Source organism: Cavia porcellus, unplaced genomic scaffold (assembly GCF_034190915.1).
Source record: "Cavia porcellus strain 051 isolate PalLab524CR breed Dunkin Hartley unplaced genomic scaffold, mCavPor4.1 scaffold_19, whole genome shotgun sequence".
NCBI lineage: Eukaryota > Metazoa > Chordata > Mammalia > Rodentia > Caviidae > Cavia > Cavia porcellus.
Window position 1 is genome coordinate 66,452,300 of NW_026947502.1, and position 20,567 is coordinate 66,472,866.

The following is a 20,567-nucleotide window of genomic DNA, read 5'->3' on the forward strand; positions in this document are numbered from 1 at the left end:
AGAGGATTAATTTTTATGTCTTTCTTTTAGGCAATTTCAGTTTTGTTTTTTTTAATTTTTCACAATATCCTGTTTCTTTGTAGTTTGTGTTGGTAAAAGCAGGGTGAGAGGTATGACAACAGAAAACATAGCATGTGTTTATTTAGTGCTTGTATGGGATGATTTTAATATAGATGCAGTTTGTTGTTGAACAGTTTTGGATTCTGTGGTATGGTGACTGCTGGATGGTAAATTGAAATAGTAATTGCACCTATACAAGGTAGTTCTTTGCAGTTAATATTGGAAAACAGACACTATTCTAAAATAGTACCTAATACAGCTTTCTGAATCATTAGTGATGCCATAGCTATAATCCTGCCTGTGTGCCCTAGGGAAGATATTTTTATTCTGTATCCTATCCAATGTCTAACTCTACCATGTTGCTTTCATTATTTATTTATTTTATTTATTTATTTGAGAGGGGGTCTTGCTTTGTAGTTTCAGGCTGATTTTGTGGTGCTCCTCCTGCCTTCGCCTCCCAAAGTGCTAGGATTACAGGTGTGCACCACCATATCTAACTAACATGTTATTCTTATTATCCTCTGTCTATCCAAGCAAACTGTTTACAACCACCATACCATGTAGATTCTTAATTATCACCTCCATAATGTTTGAAACCAATGAATAGCTAATAATGATTTGGATTTTAGGCATTTATTCTTTGAGGGCACATTCCTTTATAGAATTGTGGGAATTGGGGTTAATACTTGGTAAATCAATAGACTTTGTGCTTCTAAAAGAAAAATGCTTTTGTAAAACTCTGGAATTGTTGAATTGCTGGTAGGGGTGAAAGTATCTTCACTGAGACAATATGTTCCTGTTGCGAGTTGTAGTTACATATTCTGGACCACTGGAGACAAAATTATTGGTGGCATTTCTTAATAAAGTACTGACAAACTGGGTATAGTTACAAATCTTTCAGATGTGCCTCTGCATATGTGCTGGCACCCTGTTGAATTAGATTAGCTGTTTAGATCAAAAGGGCAGATGAGAAGTGAACAGTGGATATAGGTAGCCCATAACTTGCAAAGTTCCTAGATGCATTGGTTTTGGTTACCATGATTTACGTTAGATAACACCGGTGTCTCAACAACACAGCTTCAGATTTCAGTTATTGTGATATCCTTGTCAGTAACAGCATAAACTACAAAACTTTTCTGTTTTCCTGTTAACGTTTCAGTCCATAAATGGGTACACAAATAATTGATGTTCATCCTGTTAGGTGCTGATCACTGTGCCAAGCAAAGCTTGTTCTATTTGCTTTGTTCCCTTAGCCAAAATGTCAACACTTCACCTCCTGCCAACAGGACAGTTTCATAATTAGAAACCAGTATGGATATAGTGGACAGAGCATGAACTTTAACTGCCTCTGTGAGTGTGAGCTGAACTTCTGACTGGCATTCTTTAGATATGTGATCTTGAACAAATCATGTAACACCAGGGCCGTCAAGTATATCATAGTGGCTGCTTAATGTAGACTTTTTAAGAGCAAGGTCTTCCTGTGTAGTTCAGGTTGGCCTTGAACTCATGTAATCCTCTTGCCTTCACCTTTCTGAGTGCTGGGATTATAGGTGTGTACCACTGTACCTGGCCCTTTTTGAATCCTTTGAATGCCACTCATTTTACCGTGTAGCTCTGGCAGTAGTAAGCACTTAGTAAATAGCTTATTACTAGCATCTTTCACAGAAAATAACAAAATATTTTTTCTCATGCATTCGTAATATTCATTTATATGTAAGTTATATAGACCCTTTCTGTCCTCTCTTTAGATCAAGGTTACTCAACCACTGTGCTATTTTACATATATATGAATCCTATACAACCACCATGCTGCAGTGTTGTCTGTGAGCTTCAGCTGTGGGTCATTCTAAAGGCCTTGGAAAGTGACTGGTTGGTTCCTATGCAATAAAATTGATTATGGTGAAAAAACAAAGATTCCAAAAACCTCTCTTACATCTGTGTAAGGACCACTGGAGACAAAATTATTGAAAGTATTAAAGTCATGTAAATGGAATTATACAGTATACACTCTTTCATGTTTGTCTGATGCTCAGGATGTTTTTTTACTCAATCATGTTGTTTTGCATGTATGTATTTTATTGATACAGTATTACATCAAATATAATCACATGTATGGGGTTACATAATTGGATGATTGCAGGGTTTTTAGTGTTATGGGTAACGCTGCTATGAATTCCCCTCCCCCTCTTCATTTTTATTGTAGTACTGAACTTTATAGAGTATAAAAGTTTTGCCATTTAACCATTTTTAAGTATACAGCTCATTGGCATTAAATATATTCACAGTGTTGTGTGATTGTATTACTCCAAACAGAAGCTGTGTACTTACTAAGGAATAACTCCTCATCCTTCCTTACCCCAGCATGTGGAAAACTCAGATCTACTTGTGTCTCAATGAGTTCGTCTATACTAAATATTTAAGTGGAGTTGTACAGTATTTTCCTTTTGATTTAGCCTAACGTTTCTGAGGGTTGTCCATGTGATAGCCTGTGTCTCGAGTCTCGTTATTTTTTATGGCCGAGTAATTGTCTCTTTTATGCCTCTACCACATTTTGATTATTGATATATTGATGGACATTAACTTCTTTAGCCTCATATTGCATTTACTTTGTGCAGCACTCCTGCAAAATTGGCATATTTTAGGTTTTTCTTTTACTTTTCTGTTGTCAAACATAGTTAACTTTGCAGAAAGACCGTATTCTTACTCTTCTGTCACTCTTTGCTGTACATATTTACATCTGTCTCTCCTCAGTCGATTGGGATACCCGACCTTAACGTATTTAGAACCTAGCCATACGTTAAAGACCATCATTTGGTTATCGCTTTATGAGTTTGAGGCCCTGCAGTAGTTCCTTTTTACTCACTGAATGTAATCATCAAACAGATCCGCAATATGTATATAATATTTTTAAGCTATTTTATAGTTAAAGAAACTGATGCTTAGAAAGATTATAAATTTGTCAAAAATATTGGGTGTATCTATAATTGTTTTTCTTCAGAACTCACTATTAACCCATTGTAGCATTTTATGGCAAGCTACCTGGTCCTGAAATATATTTAATATATAGACACTGGTGCTCATCTTAGATCATAGGTTCTACATTCTGGGTATTCTTTACTTTCTTTCAGTAAACATGTGTTAGTACTGCTGAGGACATAGAGCTATTTGTCTTCACTCCCTATGATTGGTTGAGCCATTTGTCTTTCCTATTCATGTGTATAATAGTTTGTTGTAGTCAGGGCTTGTACACAGAGAACAATTAGGTTCAGGACATGGAGTTTATAATATTTTTATAACGGTCACCAGGAGTTAACACAGGAAAATGCAGGAAATCTATCCACAACACCAAAGACATAGATTATTTAGTCAAGAGCCTAAACCCCACAGCACATGTGCCACATGAGTCCAGATAAAAACCCAGAGCTCAGGACAGTGCCTCCCACGAGTCCAACTGGAGGTCCAGAGCCCACAAGAAGGACTCAAAGCCAGTCTCTTTTACGGATCCGTGCCGGGAAGACCCAAGGGTCAGCGGTGGAAGCCAGAAAGTCTATGCCAGCAGGATGCAGGAGCTGTGCTAGTGGGATGAGGGTTCTACGTTGGAGCCGAGAAGTCACATTCACAACAAAGAACAGGGCTATCCTGAAAGGCACCACAGCCGTCCTCAGAGACACGGAGGCCCCGAGCTCCTCCTCCGACAAGCAAAGTCTGGTACATGCCAGGAAGCAGTGTGACGAGTTCATCCTGGAGACCAAGCAGCACATGTCTTCTCCTCCGTAGCCAGGAAGGAATGCTCGATATATGAAGACCAAAGCTTCTCCCGGAGAACCAACAGCTCAGACAGCAACTCGTAGGAGAACCCACAATGCCTCCTTAAGGCCTCCACCCTCAATACCTCCCTTCTTCTCCACCTATTTATCCTGGCAACTTTCCTCAGGTGGAGCATCTTCACTCAGTGCCATGCTGATGTAATCCAGCTGGCGTTAAGTTGACCACCAGTTCTCAAACCGTAACATAGTTCATGCCTTGTAAAAGAGATATCTGTGTCTTCATTTTTATTCTGTAAGGGATGGTTAAGTATGTGAAATGTCTGTTCTCTGACCAGTGAAGCTAACCCATCCTCTGTGATAATCCTCTGTGAATCCAACTGTATAATCCCTAATATTAAAAGTTATTGATTATAAGTAATTCCACTGATATTTCAGATTGCCTGCAATTCTATCAGATTTTACTTGTGATATTAGAGGAAATATTTAACTATGTTCTATCTTAGGTGCTTATTTGTAGTTTTGAAACTACTAACATAATTTATTTGTGTTAAGAATGAAGATTCTTATTTTTCTTTTGAAGAATCAAATACATACTGTGCGTGCATAAATATTTGAGCTATTCTATATATAATTTTATATTTTTGAATCAGTCTGCTAATCACTTCAAGCTGTTGCCTGTGTTCAAATTTCATATAACTCATGTGGGTTTTTTTTTGTTTTTTTTGTTGTGTTTTTTGTCTTTTTCGTTTTTATGGGTACCAGGGATCGAACTCATGACTGCCTGCTTGCAAGGCAGGCACTTATGCCACTGAGCTAAATCCCCAGCCTCATAATTCATGTTTTGTTGGATTTTTTTTTTTTTTTTTTTTGAGATAGGATCTCACTGTGTACTTCAGGCTGGTCTTGAACTCATTATGTAGCACAGAGTATCCTTGAACCCACAGATAGCCTCCTGCCTCAGCTTCCCAAGTGCTGGAATTGCCGGCGTATGCAACAATGCCTGGCTGGAATTTCAAGATTTTTTTGAGATAGCATCTCGCCATGTAGTTTAGGTTGATCTTGAACTCACTATATGTAGCCCAGAGGGCCTCGAATTCATAGCAATTCTCCTGCCTCGACCTCTCAAGTGCTAGAATTACAGGCATGTGTCACCATGCGTGACTTTAAATTTTATGTTAGGCACAGCATTAAAAAGAAATCTTTTAAAGCATTTATTAATTTAGCTGCTACATATGTATGTTCTGGGAACTGTAGAGAAGAAAAACAGGCATTTAAATTTAATTTAGGCAGTGATATACTAAAAGTAAAAAACTCCACATTAAAACAATGTAAGGCAAAAATAAGAACCCACGGAACTATAACCTCGTATCTTTCAGATGTCTGTGTTAGCTGTCTGGGGGAAGGGCACAGATGTAAGTGCTGAAGAAGTTCAGAAGGGGAGGCAGTTACTATATGGGTTGGACATGTGTTCTCTGGTGACAGTGGTCGTTTGGCCTAGGGTGGAGTAGGTACTAACTGTAATTGAAAGCTCTCCACAGGATGGCCATACCTAAGCACAGTAACCTGCATTCCTGTGTGCCCACAGTCCCACTTCTGAGGGGGCGGGGCAGAGAGAGCATGAGCTCAAGGATAGTGTGAACTACATAGTGAGGCCCTGTCTCCAAAAAAAGGGCACAGAGTTGAGGCTATCTAAAAATGTTCTGGGATTGGTAATAATTAGACAAAAGTTGAAGTACTAGACTACGGTAGTTAGGAAGGAGTTTAAACACAAAATATGCTGGGGCTAGGCATGAAAAGCAGAGGTAGGAAAATTTTTTTTTTTCGTACTGGGGATCAAACTCATGATCTTGTGCTTTCCAGATAGGTGCTTATGCAACTGAGCTGAGTCCTGGGCCAATGGGTAGGTAAATTTTAAGTGAGCATAGCAGGACGTTTTCTGGAGAATATAAAATTTTTAGGGTCAGAGATTGGGTGTGTAATATGCTGCATAATAGCCTCAGTATCTTAAAAAGCAAAGAAGAAGATAAAATCAGAGTTTCTCTTAAATATGTTCAAATTCAGAGTGCTGTAGTAAGATTCCCAGTTGCCTTTGTGTGTTCATTCTCACCTGCTTGGTTTTCAGATCAAAGGTGGAGGATCAGTTTCTTCATGCAGTCCTATTAGTAGCACCCTTTATCTAGCAAACTCTGCTAAGATGTGGAATTACAGTTCTCGTGTGCTGTCATTACTCCCTGAGTTACAGTGTCACAGTGTTCGAGGTGAAGGAGACAGTAGAGGAGGTTTGCATTTCTCTTTTAGATATAAGTGGTAAAATAGAGGAAGATCGAAAGACCTGCATTTAAAAAAAAAAACCCTATCATTGTTAGCCTGCTACCTGCCTCCTGGTTTCCTGTTTGTTGCCCTTATTACTGTTTCTATATACTGTTTGTCTAAACTATTATGAAGAGTGTCTGGAAGCAGAAATCCTAATTTTAGTAAGTTAACTCTTAAAATATTACCAGATTGTTACTTTTTGTTTGAGATTTCTGGACAAATTATTTCCTTGGGAATGTGGAAGGACAGTATATTTTGAATTTTTTTTAAAAGAACTTTTCTCCTTAACTAGCTTTAACCTTGGGTGATTTATTTAACCTCCTTCCCTAATGTGCTTATATATTAAATGAGGATAAAGATGCTTACCTAGTTGAGTGGTTGTCAGGATTAACTAGATGACCTCCATCAAACCCTTTCCTCTGTGCTTAGAGTTAAAAATTGAGTGTCAGGCGAGTATGTAGCTCTGTGGTAGAGTACTTGCTTAGCATGTAGAAAGCCATGGGTTCCAGCACTACCTAGCAAAAAGGTTTTCTCATCTTCTTTTCCCCTAAGACACTTAGCACATTGTATTACAGTTACTTTAAGGTGAGATTCTTGGAGAGTTTTCCCTCAGTAGTTTCTCAGCTTTATATAATACTGTGTGGTTTGCAAACATGATTCATAAAACCAAAAAGAAATCAATAAATCTACTCCAGAAATTCACTCCTGAAACAGACACAGTGGTACTGTAGTAGTAAATCCATCTGCCAGAGAACTGAGCAATTATTGTTCATTTTTAACACTGATAATTCTGTAATAAACTGACTTTACTTACCATAGCATTGACACCTGGTTTTGACCTTAAATTTTTTTTCATTTCAGTTCTGTAAGGAAAGTATATTGATTCTATCATTTGGTTCCTTTCTGTTTTTGACTGTTTCTGTGATTGACTTGCAGGGGTCTGAGCAACACAAGAGCAATGATGACACTTCTCAGGAAGATGAGGGGTTCATGGGCATGTCCCCCCTCTTACAAGCCCATCATGCTATGGAAAGAATGGAAGAGTTTGTTTGTAAGGTGAGATTCAAGTGTTTCGGTTATTTCTTTTTGTCATTTCCGTTGTACATCTATTTAGTCCTTCTCAAACGGAAACTGTTAGAGTGGTGGTGCTTTGACCTCTGGTTTGCTTTGGGAAAATTTGTGGTGGGATGAGGATGGAAGTGGTCTCATGACCTCAACTCTGTTCAAGGTATAGTGTGCTTGCAGCAGCCTCATTAAAGTTCTGGTAAACTTAGAATATCCAGGTAGGAAACAAACCTTGCCTGATACAGGTGAGCAGCGTAAATGTTTTGTTGATTAGATAAGACACAATGAAACATGATTGGGAGTGCTTGATAAGTGAGATACTAAAATGCTGTCCCTCACTGGGAATGGTGGAACATAGCTTTTGCTTGGGAGACTGAGGCAGAAAGAGTGCAAGTTTGAGCCCACCCTGGGCAGCTTAGTCTGTCTCAAAATTTAAAAATATGAGTAGAAAAGGCTAGGCATGTAGTTGGTGGTAGAAGGCCTCTGGGTGCAATCCCTAGTACTATGGGTGTGTGTGCGGGGGCAGATTAGGGGATGAGAAGAGTCACCCCCTATTCTCCATGAAATATTTTGCTGTTCAATTTGGATGACAACCTGTTGCTCTTTTTAGGATTCTATGAATAGTCATACTACTTTTGATAGAAATTTGCAAATTTTCGTGTGCACCTAGTATTTTCGCTTCATTTGATATATTTTCTGTCTCTAAGGGTTTCTTTTTTCATTTTTTTATTTTCTGGGATTTATTATCAAATTTTATTTTCTTTCTAAAATGATAACTAGAATTGCTTACTTGCTTAGAGAAAATAGGAACACTGGTAAATTTATAGGAACTTGATTAATCAGATCGGTAAGTTTTGGCATATAAGATCTCAAACCAGTGTGAATTTTTTTATATGTGTGCACATACAAAAGTTATATATGTATATATATATATCAGTTAATTCAAAACTTTATTTAGAGAGGAGCGCTTTATTTAGAGAGGAATTTTTATGACATAACGTTTCATGGGTTTTATGAAAACAAAACTTTATGGTTGTAGTTTTAAATACTGACAATGAAATTTAGATTTTCCTTCATTCACAAAAATGCTGGAAATGACGGAGGACAGCTGACTTAGAATATTACGTATTAGACTAGGGATAAAAAAATTATAATTTGACACCCCTTCCAGACTGAGGGGTAGGGTGCAGTCTAAGGAAAGTATAAACATTTTTAGGGTCAAGGTAGAGCCTCGGAAATCTTAATTAGTGTTTCAGAATTAATGATAAACACCAAGCAGCCGGGCATACCTATTGAGGCCAGCCTGAGTGAATTCAAGGCTACCTTGAGCTGCATAGCAAGACAAAACCCCCAGAAAACAATAAATAGATTTGTTTGAGTGACCCCTATCTTAGGAGAATTAGCAGATACACAGCAGATGACAGCCACACCTTTCAAGACACCTGCTGGGTAGTCAGCGCTGTGGTACTGGCTGTTTGGTGCTTTTTGCGCAGGCTAGAGCTTGGGTGCTGATTTCCTGGTGACTCCTGCCTTTCCAGACATAACTACTTGTTTGGTATGCTTGTTTGTGGTGCCTCTGCCTCCTAGAGTCAATTATGACAACTTCCAAGATACCATAGTGTCTTTGTTTTTCAGAAGCAAATTTGGTGTGAAGAAATCTCTTGAAGTTGTATACTTATGGGCTGGGGATTTAGCTCAGCAGCGTAAGCACCTGCTTTGCAAGTGTGTGGTTGTGAGTTCAATCCCTGGTACTGATAAAAAAAGAAAAAGACAAAAAAAAAAAGTTGTATACTTAATGTCTAGACCGTTAGGAAAATTTAATATCTATAGATTAATGGGGTAGTATAGCTAACCCAGCTACCTTTTCATTCTCTCTGAACCGAGAGCTAAAAATAGAGCACATAAAACTTTTAATGTAACAGCTAATGGGAGAATAGGGTGGGCTTCGGCACGCACCCACTGCCACTCACTGCAGCAAAGTGTGCGAGCAGAGCGGAGAGGCGGCGTGCGACACGGTGTCCTTAGTGCCGCTCTACCTTGCTGTGGCGGTGCCGCTGACCTTGCTTGAAAACTGGCCATGTTTATTGATACCAGGATTTGGTTTCTTGGATTGGAAGCAAATAAACTGTTTAAAAGGAGATGTGTTTCCCTTGTCATTATTTTCATTTCCAAGACCATACAGTGTTGTAACAACTGTTTACACACCATTTATGTTGTATTTGGTGTCATATGTGATCTAGGAGTGATTTGAAGGAACGTGACCATAGTTTATATACAAATACTGTGCCATTTTCTATCAGGACTGGGGTGTCTACTGAGTTTGGTATCTGAAAAAGATCTCAGAACCAATCCCCTTGCGTACCGTGGGTAACTGAACCTTTAGCGGTGGACATTAATGCCCTAGGTTAATCTGTCAGTGTTATTTTAATGTGTGTTACAGACATACCTGGATTGGCCAGGTGAGCACTAGTTTTGAGGCTCCCAGTTTTGCGTTGGCAGGTAAAGGAGGAGAGAGAGAATGTTTAAAGGGCCCCATCTGTTCTTGGTAGACCTCCCTTCCTTTGGAGACACAGGAGGTGTGACAGAGAGGATCAGTTCTTTTACAAATGTCAGTAAGGAGGCAGAAGAGCAGAGAACAGAAAGAATGTAGGATGAAACAAGTGCCCTGCAGCTGGCAAACAAGTAGAAGTCTTTCTGCATTGTAGTGAGAAAAGGGGGTCCAGTTTCTGTGGCTCAGCTATGTTATTTGTCAGAGACACTTGGGGAATAGGGACAGAACTCTGTTAGCAAGCCCTATGATTTGCAGTGGACATTCTCCTTTATAGGGTGATAGACTAGAAGCACTGTTGAGGTGACATTATTGGGAGGTAGGCCGTTTGCCTAGCTAGCAGAAGCAAATCAGTTCTAAATTAGGTTATCATTACGATGTCAGCTTTCTGGGCTGAGAGACATTACGAGAAACAGTACAGAGGTAGACAGACCTGCATAAAAATACCAAATCCCTGACCCTTTTTCCTCCAGAAGTGACTGGGGAGGTACAGTAGGAAAAAAGAAGAAAGGGGGACTGAGGGACGTAATGGACTGTCAAGATGGAGTTTCTGTGCTGTCTGTCCAGAAAGAGAAGGAAGGGTAGGGGTGTCACTGACATGCATTCATTCATTTATTCATTTATTCATTCATAGTTTTTTTGAGACAGGGCCTCATTCTGTTGTTCAGACTGGCTTCAGATATACTACGTAGCCTAGGCTGGCCTCGAACTCGTGGCAGTCCTCCTGCCTCAGCACTCAAGAGTGCTGGAATTATAGGCATGCACTACCATGTCCAGCTCCTGCCAGCAGCTTTTAGGCAGGAGGTAGCTTATGGGACTACGTAAGATCTTGCCTCCTTTGGAGTGTATTCTAGGGAGTAACTCATTTATAGAGTCCTTGTGCCATTTTGTTTGGTCCTCATAATTTCTTTATTAAACAAAGCACTATCCTTTTATAAATGAAGAAACTGAGGCTTAAACATTTATAACTGGCTTATACAACTTAATGTCAGAGACCCAAGAATGCTGACCTCTTTGCTTTTTCTACTTCATATTTGCTGTGCTGGAAAGAGAAGAGGAATAAGGGGAAGGGAAAGAGTTTGGTAAAGGGCATACGTGTGATATTATATAGTTCTTTTTCTACCAACATGAGTATTAAATGTAAAAGTGGTTATATTTAATAACAGATTTCTGTTGTGGAGGATGCAGGGAGGTCTAGATGGGTGGGACTGTGGATTCCTCATTGTTCTTTTTAACACACTAAAACTCTTTTTAGGGAATATTCTGTAAATTTGTTTGTTTTTCCCTTTCCCTGTTAAGGATTCTTATTTGAAAGATATGTTTTTATCAGCCTTGTTTTGTGAGAACTTAGAGTAGGACATTATACATTTTAATATATCTGCTTTTTAAAATTTAATTATTTTCCCCATAGTAAAGCAGTGTAGTGAGAGTGTTGTTTGGGGGCAGTGTTACAAGTGAACAGTGGAAATCGCTAAGATGTTCGGTATACCACGCCCTTCTCCTAGGTATGGGAAGGCCGATGGCGAGTGATCCCTCATGACGTGCTGCCAGACTGGCTCAAGGATAATGACTTCCTTTTACATGGACACCGGCCACCTATGCCTTCTTTCCGGGCCTGCTTTAAGAGCATTTTTAGAATACACACAGAAACAGGCAACATCTGGACCCATCTCCTAGGTACGTAATATCAGTGGTGTAAGGAATTAATGATCACTTCATTTGTTATTATTTTCTGGAGACAAGGTTCACTTTGTAGCTCTGGCTGGCTTCTTAACTGTGGCAATCCTGAGTGCTGGGATTACGGCCTCTATACCTGAGCCTACTTTATTTGCTCTTATTTTCATGAATTTGAGGATAAAGACAGACTTGAGAAATGCATTGGGATTTAAGTTTTCCCCCCTTGAATTTCAAATGATATGTTTTCTCATTTGCTTATTCTAGTATACACTTTTTTTTTTTTACAGTTAAATTTTTCTCTCCTAAGTCTTTTAGACTGTGTCCTCAAATCATACAAAGTAAAAGTTGCTATACAGAATGTGGTAAGATAGTATAATCAGCAAGAGGAAGGTATTTAAAATAAGTAAGCTGATTGTTTTCAAAGTCATTACTTAAATAGTCACAGTTAAATTTCAGGTCGGCTTGAAATAGAATATGAAATTAATATTTTTGCATCATGATTTTTTTCTTTGATTTTTTGAGGCAGGATCTCACTGTGTAGTTCAGGCTGGCCTTGAACTCACTATGTAGTCCAGGCTGGCCTTGAACTTCTAGTGATCCTCCAACCTCAGCCTCCTGAGTCCTGGGATTACAGGCATGTGCCACCACATCCAGCCTCGATTGTATATTAAAGAAAATATAGGGGCAGAGTAGTCTTTTCAATGAATGTTCCTGCGATAGTTGAGTAATAAAGCATAGAAGAATGAAGTTGGATTCCAGCCTCATGCCATATATAAAACTTAGCAATGCACTAAAACTGTAAAACTGAGAAGATACAGATAGAAATTTTGGCTTTGGATTAAGCAAGTTTTTTAGAATTGATACCTAAATCACAAACAATCAAAAGGAAAGTAAATAAATTGAACTTCATCAAAATTAAAAACATCTTAAAAAAATTAAAAACTCATGTATGTCAAAGAACATTATCATGAAAGTGAAAAGACTTAAATACATAGAGTAAAATATTTGCAAATTGTTATATTGAGAAGAGTATAGTTTAAAAAGCTCCTACAACTCAACAATAAAAACAGCCCAGTTTGTCCTTGTTTTTTTTGTACTAGGGATCAAACTCATGACCTTGCACTTGCCAGCCAGGCACTTACACCACTGAGTTAATTTCCTGCCCCCAGTTTGTCTTATTTGCGCAGCTTCTCAGTAGACATTTCTTCAGACATGCAAGTGACTAGTAAACATATAAAAAGACATTTTTATCATTTAAAGAAATACACATCAAGTGCTCTGAGTAGTGCAGTGAGGTACGACTTCACGCCTGCTGGGATAGCTACAATCAAGAAAAAGAAAACTAAGTCTTGGTGTGGGTGAAGAGTAGGAATGTAAAATGGGGTCACCTCTATGGAAAATAGTTTGACAGTTCCCCAAAATGTTCAGCAGAGTTACCAATTATCAATTCCACAACTAGTTACATATATCCAAGATAACTGAAATCATGTTCACATAAAAGTGTGTGCATGAATATTTATAGCAACCTTATTCATAATAACAAAAAGTAGAAACAAGCAAGGTATCTCCCAGTAATGAAAGCATTAAGGAACTGTGGCACAGCCACACGGTGCCATACAGAGGGATGAAGTATTGCCGCGCCTTACAGCAGGTGAATCCTGAAAACATGAGCTAAGTGAAAGCAAGCAGGCCCAGCAGGCTATGGGAGTACATCATTCCACCTGTGTGAAATACCCAGACCAGGCAAATCCTCCTAGACGAGGTGGGTGGGTGGCAGCGAGGGCTGGCACGGGGTGGAGCGGGGTGTGACAAAGGTATTGGACTTGCGTGCGAGGGTGTGGTAATGTTTTGGAAATTGGATAGTACTGATAGTTGTGCGCACTTGAGAATGTATTAAGTAGTTTCTAGCCTTACGCAACTTGTATTTTTTTAATCACACATTTGATTGCTATGCTTCCAAGTTCTTGCTGGCTGGTTATAGTGAGAATAGAAGAGAATCAAATGGAGTTTGTTACTTAAGAGTAGCTTTTTAACTGAAATGATAAAATAGTTACTTAGCAAGTGTTAAACTTGAAATGTCTGTGCCTTCCTTCTATCAAATGGTGCTTCCCTAGGCGCCAAGACTTGGTGTCTCACTGTGGGTAACAGTTTAGGGCTGTTGGGACTGTGCTGGTGCATTACTATTCCTCATTCTTGATCTGTTGAGCCACTAATGAGAACAGACTGGCAACACAGGGTTGCCGGACAACTGTTGGTAGAGGAAAACTGTGTGTCCTGTCAGGGTTTCAGAAGTGTCAGAATTCATTGCAAAAGTAACAGTGAAAGCAAAATGGCCCTTTGAAAGCAGCATATACACCAGAAACTTCATGAATGAAATTTTATGCTGGACCTAAGAGGTAGCAGCACTGTCAGGTTTCTTTTTGATTATGTACCCGGATGAGTAACTTAAGTTCTGTGTACTCAGTTTGGGAAGCTGAGGTCTATATCATTACCACCAATACTTGAAATAAACTAAAATTTTGAATAAGCCCTAGTTATTTGTAAAAATTTTTCTCATGGAACTTTTTTCATGAAATGTCAATTTTATTTATTTATTTTTATTAGTACATGTTTGCTATACATAATGATCACATTCATCATGGGGAATTTGTACTAGTACATAAATATATCTTCATTCTCCCCACACCCTCTCCATGGAACTTTCGATTTAGAAACTTTTGATTCAATTTTCATCATTGCTATTGAGAAAGATTGAAAAAATAATCAGTGTATAACAGTCTTTTTAAAAGGATATTTGTCTCCTGAATTTTTTCCCTAGGTTGTGTATTCTTCCTGTGCCTGGGGATCTTTTATATGTTCCGCCCAAATATTTCCTTTGTGGCCCCTCTGCAAGAGAAGGTGGTCTTTGGATTATTTTTCTTGGGAGCCATTCTCTGCCTTTCATTTTCATGGCTCTTCCACACAGTCTACTGCCACTCAGAAGGAGTGTCCCGGCTCTTCTCTAAGTAAGTATCTGTATAGTCCATGTTTTGATTGGTGAGGTAACAGCCAGTGGTTTAGGGTAGAATGTGTAGCAGAATTAGCACTTCTTGATACTATCTGTTGGGAACTTCTTTAAATTAAAATGAGCAGCCCAGTTTACCTTTCAGCTATTATTGATAACTCATGTCATGGAAGATAAATTAAAATTTGTAAGGCAGTAATATTTATCATTGGACTTTTCTGTTTTTAAATCCTAGACTGGATTACTCTGGTATTGCTCTTCTGATTATGGGAAGTTTTGTTCCTTGGCTTTATTATTCTTTCTACTGTAACCCACAACCCTGCTTCATTTACTTGATTGTCATCTGTGTGCTGGGCATTGCAGCCATTATCGTCTCCCAGTGGGACATGTTTGCCACCCCTCAGTATCGAGGAGTAAGAGCAGGTAAGTGTACGTGGAGTTCTACACTGGATTTTCATTGGCTTACCACTTACTGAGTGTCTGCCAGCCATTTGGCAAGCGTTATGCTACTGTGATGTGAAAGGTGAGTAAGTTCTGGTTCCTGTTGTTGAGGACTGTTGTCATCAGGGCTAGCAAGGAGACCAATTACATACAGGACACAGAATTCATAGCATTATTTATAGCAATCACCCAAGAATTAAATACAAAGAAAAGGTGTAGGAAATCTGTCCACAACACTAGACCTAGAAAATCCAGCAAGGGGCTGAATCTCACAGCAATAGCCTGCATGAGTTCAGCTGAAAACCTAGAACCCATGACAGTGCGTGCCATGCGTCCGACTGGAGGCCTGGAGCCCGTGACAATAACTCATGCAAGTCTGTTTCATGGATCTGCACTGGGAAGGCTCAGTGGTCAGCAGTGGAAGCTAGAAAGTCTGTGCCAGTGGGGTGAGGGTTCTGTGCCAGCAGGCTGAGGGTTCTACAAGTGGAGCTGAGAAGCAATGCTCAGAATAAGGACCAAGGCTCTCCCAAAAAGTACCACGGCCATTCTCAGTGACAGCGAGGTCCTGAGCTCCTCTGACAGTGAGAACGGCTGACATCAGGAAGCCAGCATGACAACTTCTTATGGAGACTGAACAGCACACATCTTCCCCTCTGGAATGAGCAAGCGATGCTCAAAGTAAGGACCAAAGCCTCCCCCAAAGTGAACCATGCCATTCTCAGCAACAATGTCCCGAGCTTCTCTGATGGTAACAGCTGAGTTTATATCATCAAGGGAGCCAGCATGACAAGCTTCTCTAGGAGAACTAATGGCTTCAAACAGCAACACTTAGAAGAAACCCGTAACGCTACTCTTCCTCTTCAGGTCTCCTTTTTATGGTCCTCAGGTGGGCCATCCACGTTCAGCACCACACTGATTCAGTTCAGCTGGTGTTTAAGTTGACCACCAGTTACCAATCCATTACAGGGACCCTTTAGTAGTCACAGTAGAGCAGGAGTTGAGTTCACTGGTTGGCTTGAAGCATACGATTGGGTCAGGGATAATGTGACGGTATGGATTTGCAGCAGGGTTTACTTAGGCTGTGTACTGTCCCTAAGGTGGCAGTTTCTGCAACTGTTACAAAATAAGGACCACTTATTTTTCCAGCTTAGTCTGTTTTATGTGATTGATTCTTTTTTGTGTTTATTTTTGTTTTATTTCTATTTTTATTTTAAAATATTCTGTAAGACCCTAGGTAAATAAGACTTCACCCCATACTGATTGTATTCTATTAAAGTGAGGTAGGTACCATACACCTCTTCTGATTTAGAGAGAAAGATTCATTTTCTTTTTGTAAATACTTTTTAAAATTTAGAATATTTAAGAGATGTTATGGGAAGCCAGGAGCCCCTGATCACATTGAGTCATCTTGGAATATGGAGTTAGCAAAGACATTTTTGTCTTGAACTATATTGGGATTCTTCATAGCCAGTGCTGTGTTTGTAGTTTTCTATTGCTAGTGTAAAGCCCAGTGCCTCCGGAGATCGAGTAAGCAGTATTGGAATTAGTATTTTTCTTTTAACCATAAAAGTAATAAAATTCGGGCCGGGGGTTTAGCACAGCAGCCGAAGGGCCTGTTTGTCAAATGCAAAGTCATGAGTTTGATCCCCAGCACCAAAAAAAAAAAAAAAAAAAGAAATGAAGTAATCAAATTCGAGTTTGGTTCATCTGCAATTACTAATGCTAGAGGTAACCTCATGCTAATGTCCAGTTTGTAATACTCTGCCCTATTCCCTTTTTTTGAATGTGCATGTGAGCAAATAAACAGTGTGCAGAGGTAGCTCTTAGCAGTCCTTCTATAATTCTGTGGTGTTAAGCCTGCTTGAGCACCTGAGATAAAAACTTCATCTTTGCTGAGTGGAGTTGAACGTTCTGTTATTTATATACATTGGAAGAATCAACTAAGTTCCTGTACCTTTGACTTAGAGAATGAAAAGCAAGGCACTTAGTAGCCTTCACTTAGTGTGCAGAGGAAGGGAACAGGAATAGGATCGAGGTGATAGATCTTTAGAGAGGAGCTGAGGTGGGACAAAGGTTTTATTTAGGCCTCTTTGGTTCTTGTCTTCTGTGAGTTCAGTAGCGTCAGTTTCCTTCTCCCTTTCAAATGCTCAGTTTGAGTCTGTATCCTGTACCTGTGCCTCTGTGTATTGCTGCACACTGCAGCTTCCTTGGTAATGCACCGAGCAGGCGGCAGGCTAGTACGAGAGCTTACCAAGTGATAGTGTGTGTTACAAAGCTCATTTTTCTCTGCCTGTCAACATCCAGGAGCGCTTACAGCTGAAACAAGTTACTGCTTGGGTGGGCACATTTAAATGGTGTTAGATCTGTGAACTTCAGACATTTTTGATATGATGTGACATTTTACTTTGGAACTGTAAATGTATGTGTAAACTTACGTACATATAAATGACAAAATTTTTGCAAGATACTACTTTACTATTCATTTAAGTTTTACTTTATTCTAGTTCCTGACTTTAGTTGATCTTAGAACCTAGGTCAGTGTTGTCAGTCCTATAGCACACATGCATTATTCAAAGCTGTAAAAGGTTTTCCATCACTGACTAGGTGGCATCCAGAGAATTGAAAAATACTGCTCTAGATTATTTTGATGGTAGCTGGCTGTGCCAGATGATGCTGACCCCAGTACTGGGCATGGGACCACGGCCTGGCACATGCTAACTCATGTTCTACCACTGCGCAGTACCCCAGCTCCATTTTTATAGGTTCTCCAATGGGTTACTGTTTGGGGGCCTGGAAGCTTCCAGAAGCACAGATTTTATTTAGTGACAGTTTATTTAGATGCCAAGTTAGGCCATGTTTTGAGAGCATTTAAAATTTTTCAGTGCCCACTTTTATGTCATAGATTTAGATTAGAGTATTGTGAGAAATATTTAGGTTTATTGTATTGCCCCCCAGATATCTGGTACTTTACTGCTTTCTCCGTCCCAGTAAATTACTTTTGTTTCAAAGAGAAAAATATGTAAGTTTTCTCTGTTTCGTAATCTGTATAAAAGGCATCTTTTAGGAAAGTTTAAGCAAACTTCCAGAGTTGTCCTTATGAAACACTAAACAATTCTAAACCAGTGGTGGTGAACTTAGAGCACGCAAGCCACAGCAGACTGTATCATTGGGAGCTCTAAAAGATTCCCCACTACTGGATGCCCTGTTCCTTGCATTTGTAAATAGACCTTTAGAATATTAGCTCTTCTGTCTTGGGTGACAGTGTCTCAGTTCGAAGAACCACCTTTTTGTTTTTAAAACAAAAGCTAATGTCGCATCCTATTTTGGGATTTTCCATTTGCAGAATTAATGGCACAGTTCTGTAATACTGACTTTCCTCTTAACTTTTGTTTTATTCCCCTCTCATAATATCCAGGAGTGTTTCTGGGCTTGGGCCTGAGTGGAATCATCCCCACCTTGCACTATGTCATTGCGGAGGGCTTCCTGAAGGCCGCCACCATTGGGCAGATTGGCTGGCTGTTGCTCATGGCCAGCCTGTATATCACGGGAGCTGCCCTCTATGCTGCCCGGATCCCTGAGCGCTTCTTTCCTGGCAAATGTGACATCTGGGTAAGTGTGACTGGGGCAGCATAAGTATGAATACCTGTTAGTAGGTTGTGGGCAGACTGGGCAATGATGTTATCAGACTCCAGATTAAGAGCTTTGTATCGTAGCCCTCGCTCTGGCCTTCAGTAGCTGTGTTTTGCTCCGCCCAGTTAGTGCAGTAATAACTCATACTGACTGCACACTGGGTGCTCTGCATATGGACTGCCTCGTTAATTCAGTACGCCTGTTAGGTCTGACTTCCCAACGTGTCATTGTACATCTAAGGAAACTAAAGCTTAGTGAGGTTTTGCACCTTGTCTTGGTATGTGACTGTCCGCCACTTAACAGCTTACCCTGAGTGACATTAGGCAGTACGTCTGTCTTTGTACTGACTCTTCCGAGCATTCCCTGGGCAGGTGTCATTTCAGCCAATTCTTGTATTGAGTAAATTTGATCTGTCATTTTTATAATTTTATAAAAATTAATGAAAAATATGCAAATTTTGGCCATCCTGTATTTAAAAATTGAACTGATAAGTGGTAAAATTGGAATTGGAATCAGGCTGGTCCTCCCTCTCCTCTTGGGGCATTTACTCAAGGCATTTGCTCATCTCCGACCCTTTAGAAACAAAAATTTTTTGAGGCAGGTTTGCAGGTCGCTAACTTGTCCAGGCTGGCCTCAAATTTGGTATTTTCCTGCCTCAGCCTCCCAGAGTGCCACGGTTATAAGTATGTACCACCATGCCCAGTGTAAGGCTGGTCATAATAACAGAATGTGTGTGTGTGCCTATTTATTATACCACAATGGAAAACCATCGTCATTGTTTGTCTCAGTTTCTTCATTTATGAAATGAAGTTGATGGACTGAGTTCTGCCAAAAAACCTTTTCGGGATCAGATTCCTACCAAAGGTTTTTTGGTACTGAAACTTAGTGAGTTATATTGAGAGGTTGGGTGAGTATATGTCTGATTAGAGTAGGAAAGAAAAATACCTGGACTGCAGTTAATAGGAAGAGAATAGGAAAGAGAAAAGGAAAATAGAAGGGCCTGATAGGGATGTAAAATTTTGTGTTTTTTTTTGAGACAGAGTTTCAATTTGTAGTTCAGACTGGCCTTGAACTAACTATACATCCCAAGCTGGCCCCAAAATGGTGGTCTCCTGCTGTGGCCTCCCAAGTGTTGGAATTACTGAGGTGCACCACTGTGCTTGGTTCACAGGTACAAAGTGCCGAACTAAAGAGGGCTAGAAATACTTGCCACGGTGTAGGATTGGAATGTTGTTGACTTGAAAACTGACCTTTGAGCAGGGTTATCCTTGCCTGCTATCCCATTTTCGAGGGAGGATAACAAGAAGGAAGAGCACAGCTTCAAGCTTAGCTGCACAATTTAGCAACACCTGGTCTCAAAAATAATTTTTAAAGGGTTGGGGATAGGTACTGTGATAGAGAGCCTAGCATGTGCGAGGATCTGGGTTGGATCCTTAGCGCAGATGGATAGATAAGAAATCTTTTGTCTATAATCCTATTCCTCAACTATTGCTGATTATTGTAGACTATACTTATTTAGTTTTTTGGTACTGGGGATTGAGACTATTCTCTTTGAAGCTTAGTTTAGCTGTATGTAGAGTGAAGATAATTGTGAATGTAAGCTGTTATTTGAATTTCTAGTATTACCTCATCATAGTTTTGACATTGATTTGGAAGAATTTTTATATTCTTGGGAAAATTAATCTTCTTTGGTTTTCTAGGAAATATTCTTGGAATATAACTTTTAGCTTCTTGTTTACACTTCTAAAATCAGACCTTTTCTTGATAAATAGTACTTTGTCATGGTATATTTTTAGTTTGAGACTATTTGAGAGAAAAAAGTGTAATTTTTATAGTGGTGGTTAAAACAGTGAAGTTATTATTTGATATTAGAGCATTCAGCAGAGCAGATAAAAATCAGAAATAGTAACACATGCTTGTTACTAAGGAAAAGAATCCACTTGCATAATCTTTTGATATGGTATATTGTTCATGTAATTCTAGAATCTTAATGCTGAAGGAAAGTTCCAGAGACCATTTGTTGTGGCTGTCACTTGATTCTGGAAACCCCTTTAGTTTTTTT

At 39.4% G+C, this 20,567-nt stretch overlaps 1 protein-coding gene across 7 annotated transcripts in view; it reads left to right on the forward strand.

The window, feature by feature from the left end:
• The window catches only part of Adipor2 (adiponectin receptor 2), a 79,879-nt gene that overhangs the window by 56,167 nt on the left and 3,145 nt on the right, over positions 1 to 20,567 (forward strand). For all 7 annotated transcript variants that reach the window (XM_063231333.1, XM_003463711.5, XM_005000926.4 and 4 more), the window contains 5 exons: positions 7,077 to 7,196; positions 11,259 to 11,430; positions 14,249 to 14,435; positions 14,670 to 14,857; positions 18,291 to 18,484. In XM_063231333.1, the coding sequence (XP_063087403.1) occupies positions 7,077 to 7,196; positions 11,259 to 11,430; positions 14,249 to 14,435; positions 14,670 to 14,857; positions 18,291 to 18,484 (861 nt within the window). The remainder of the gene's footprint in view (positions 1 to 7,076; positions 7,197 to 11,258; positions 11,431 to 14,248; positions 14,436 to 14,669; positions 14,858 to 18,290; positions 18,485 to 20,567) is intronic.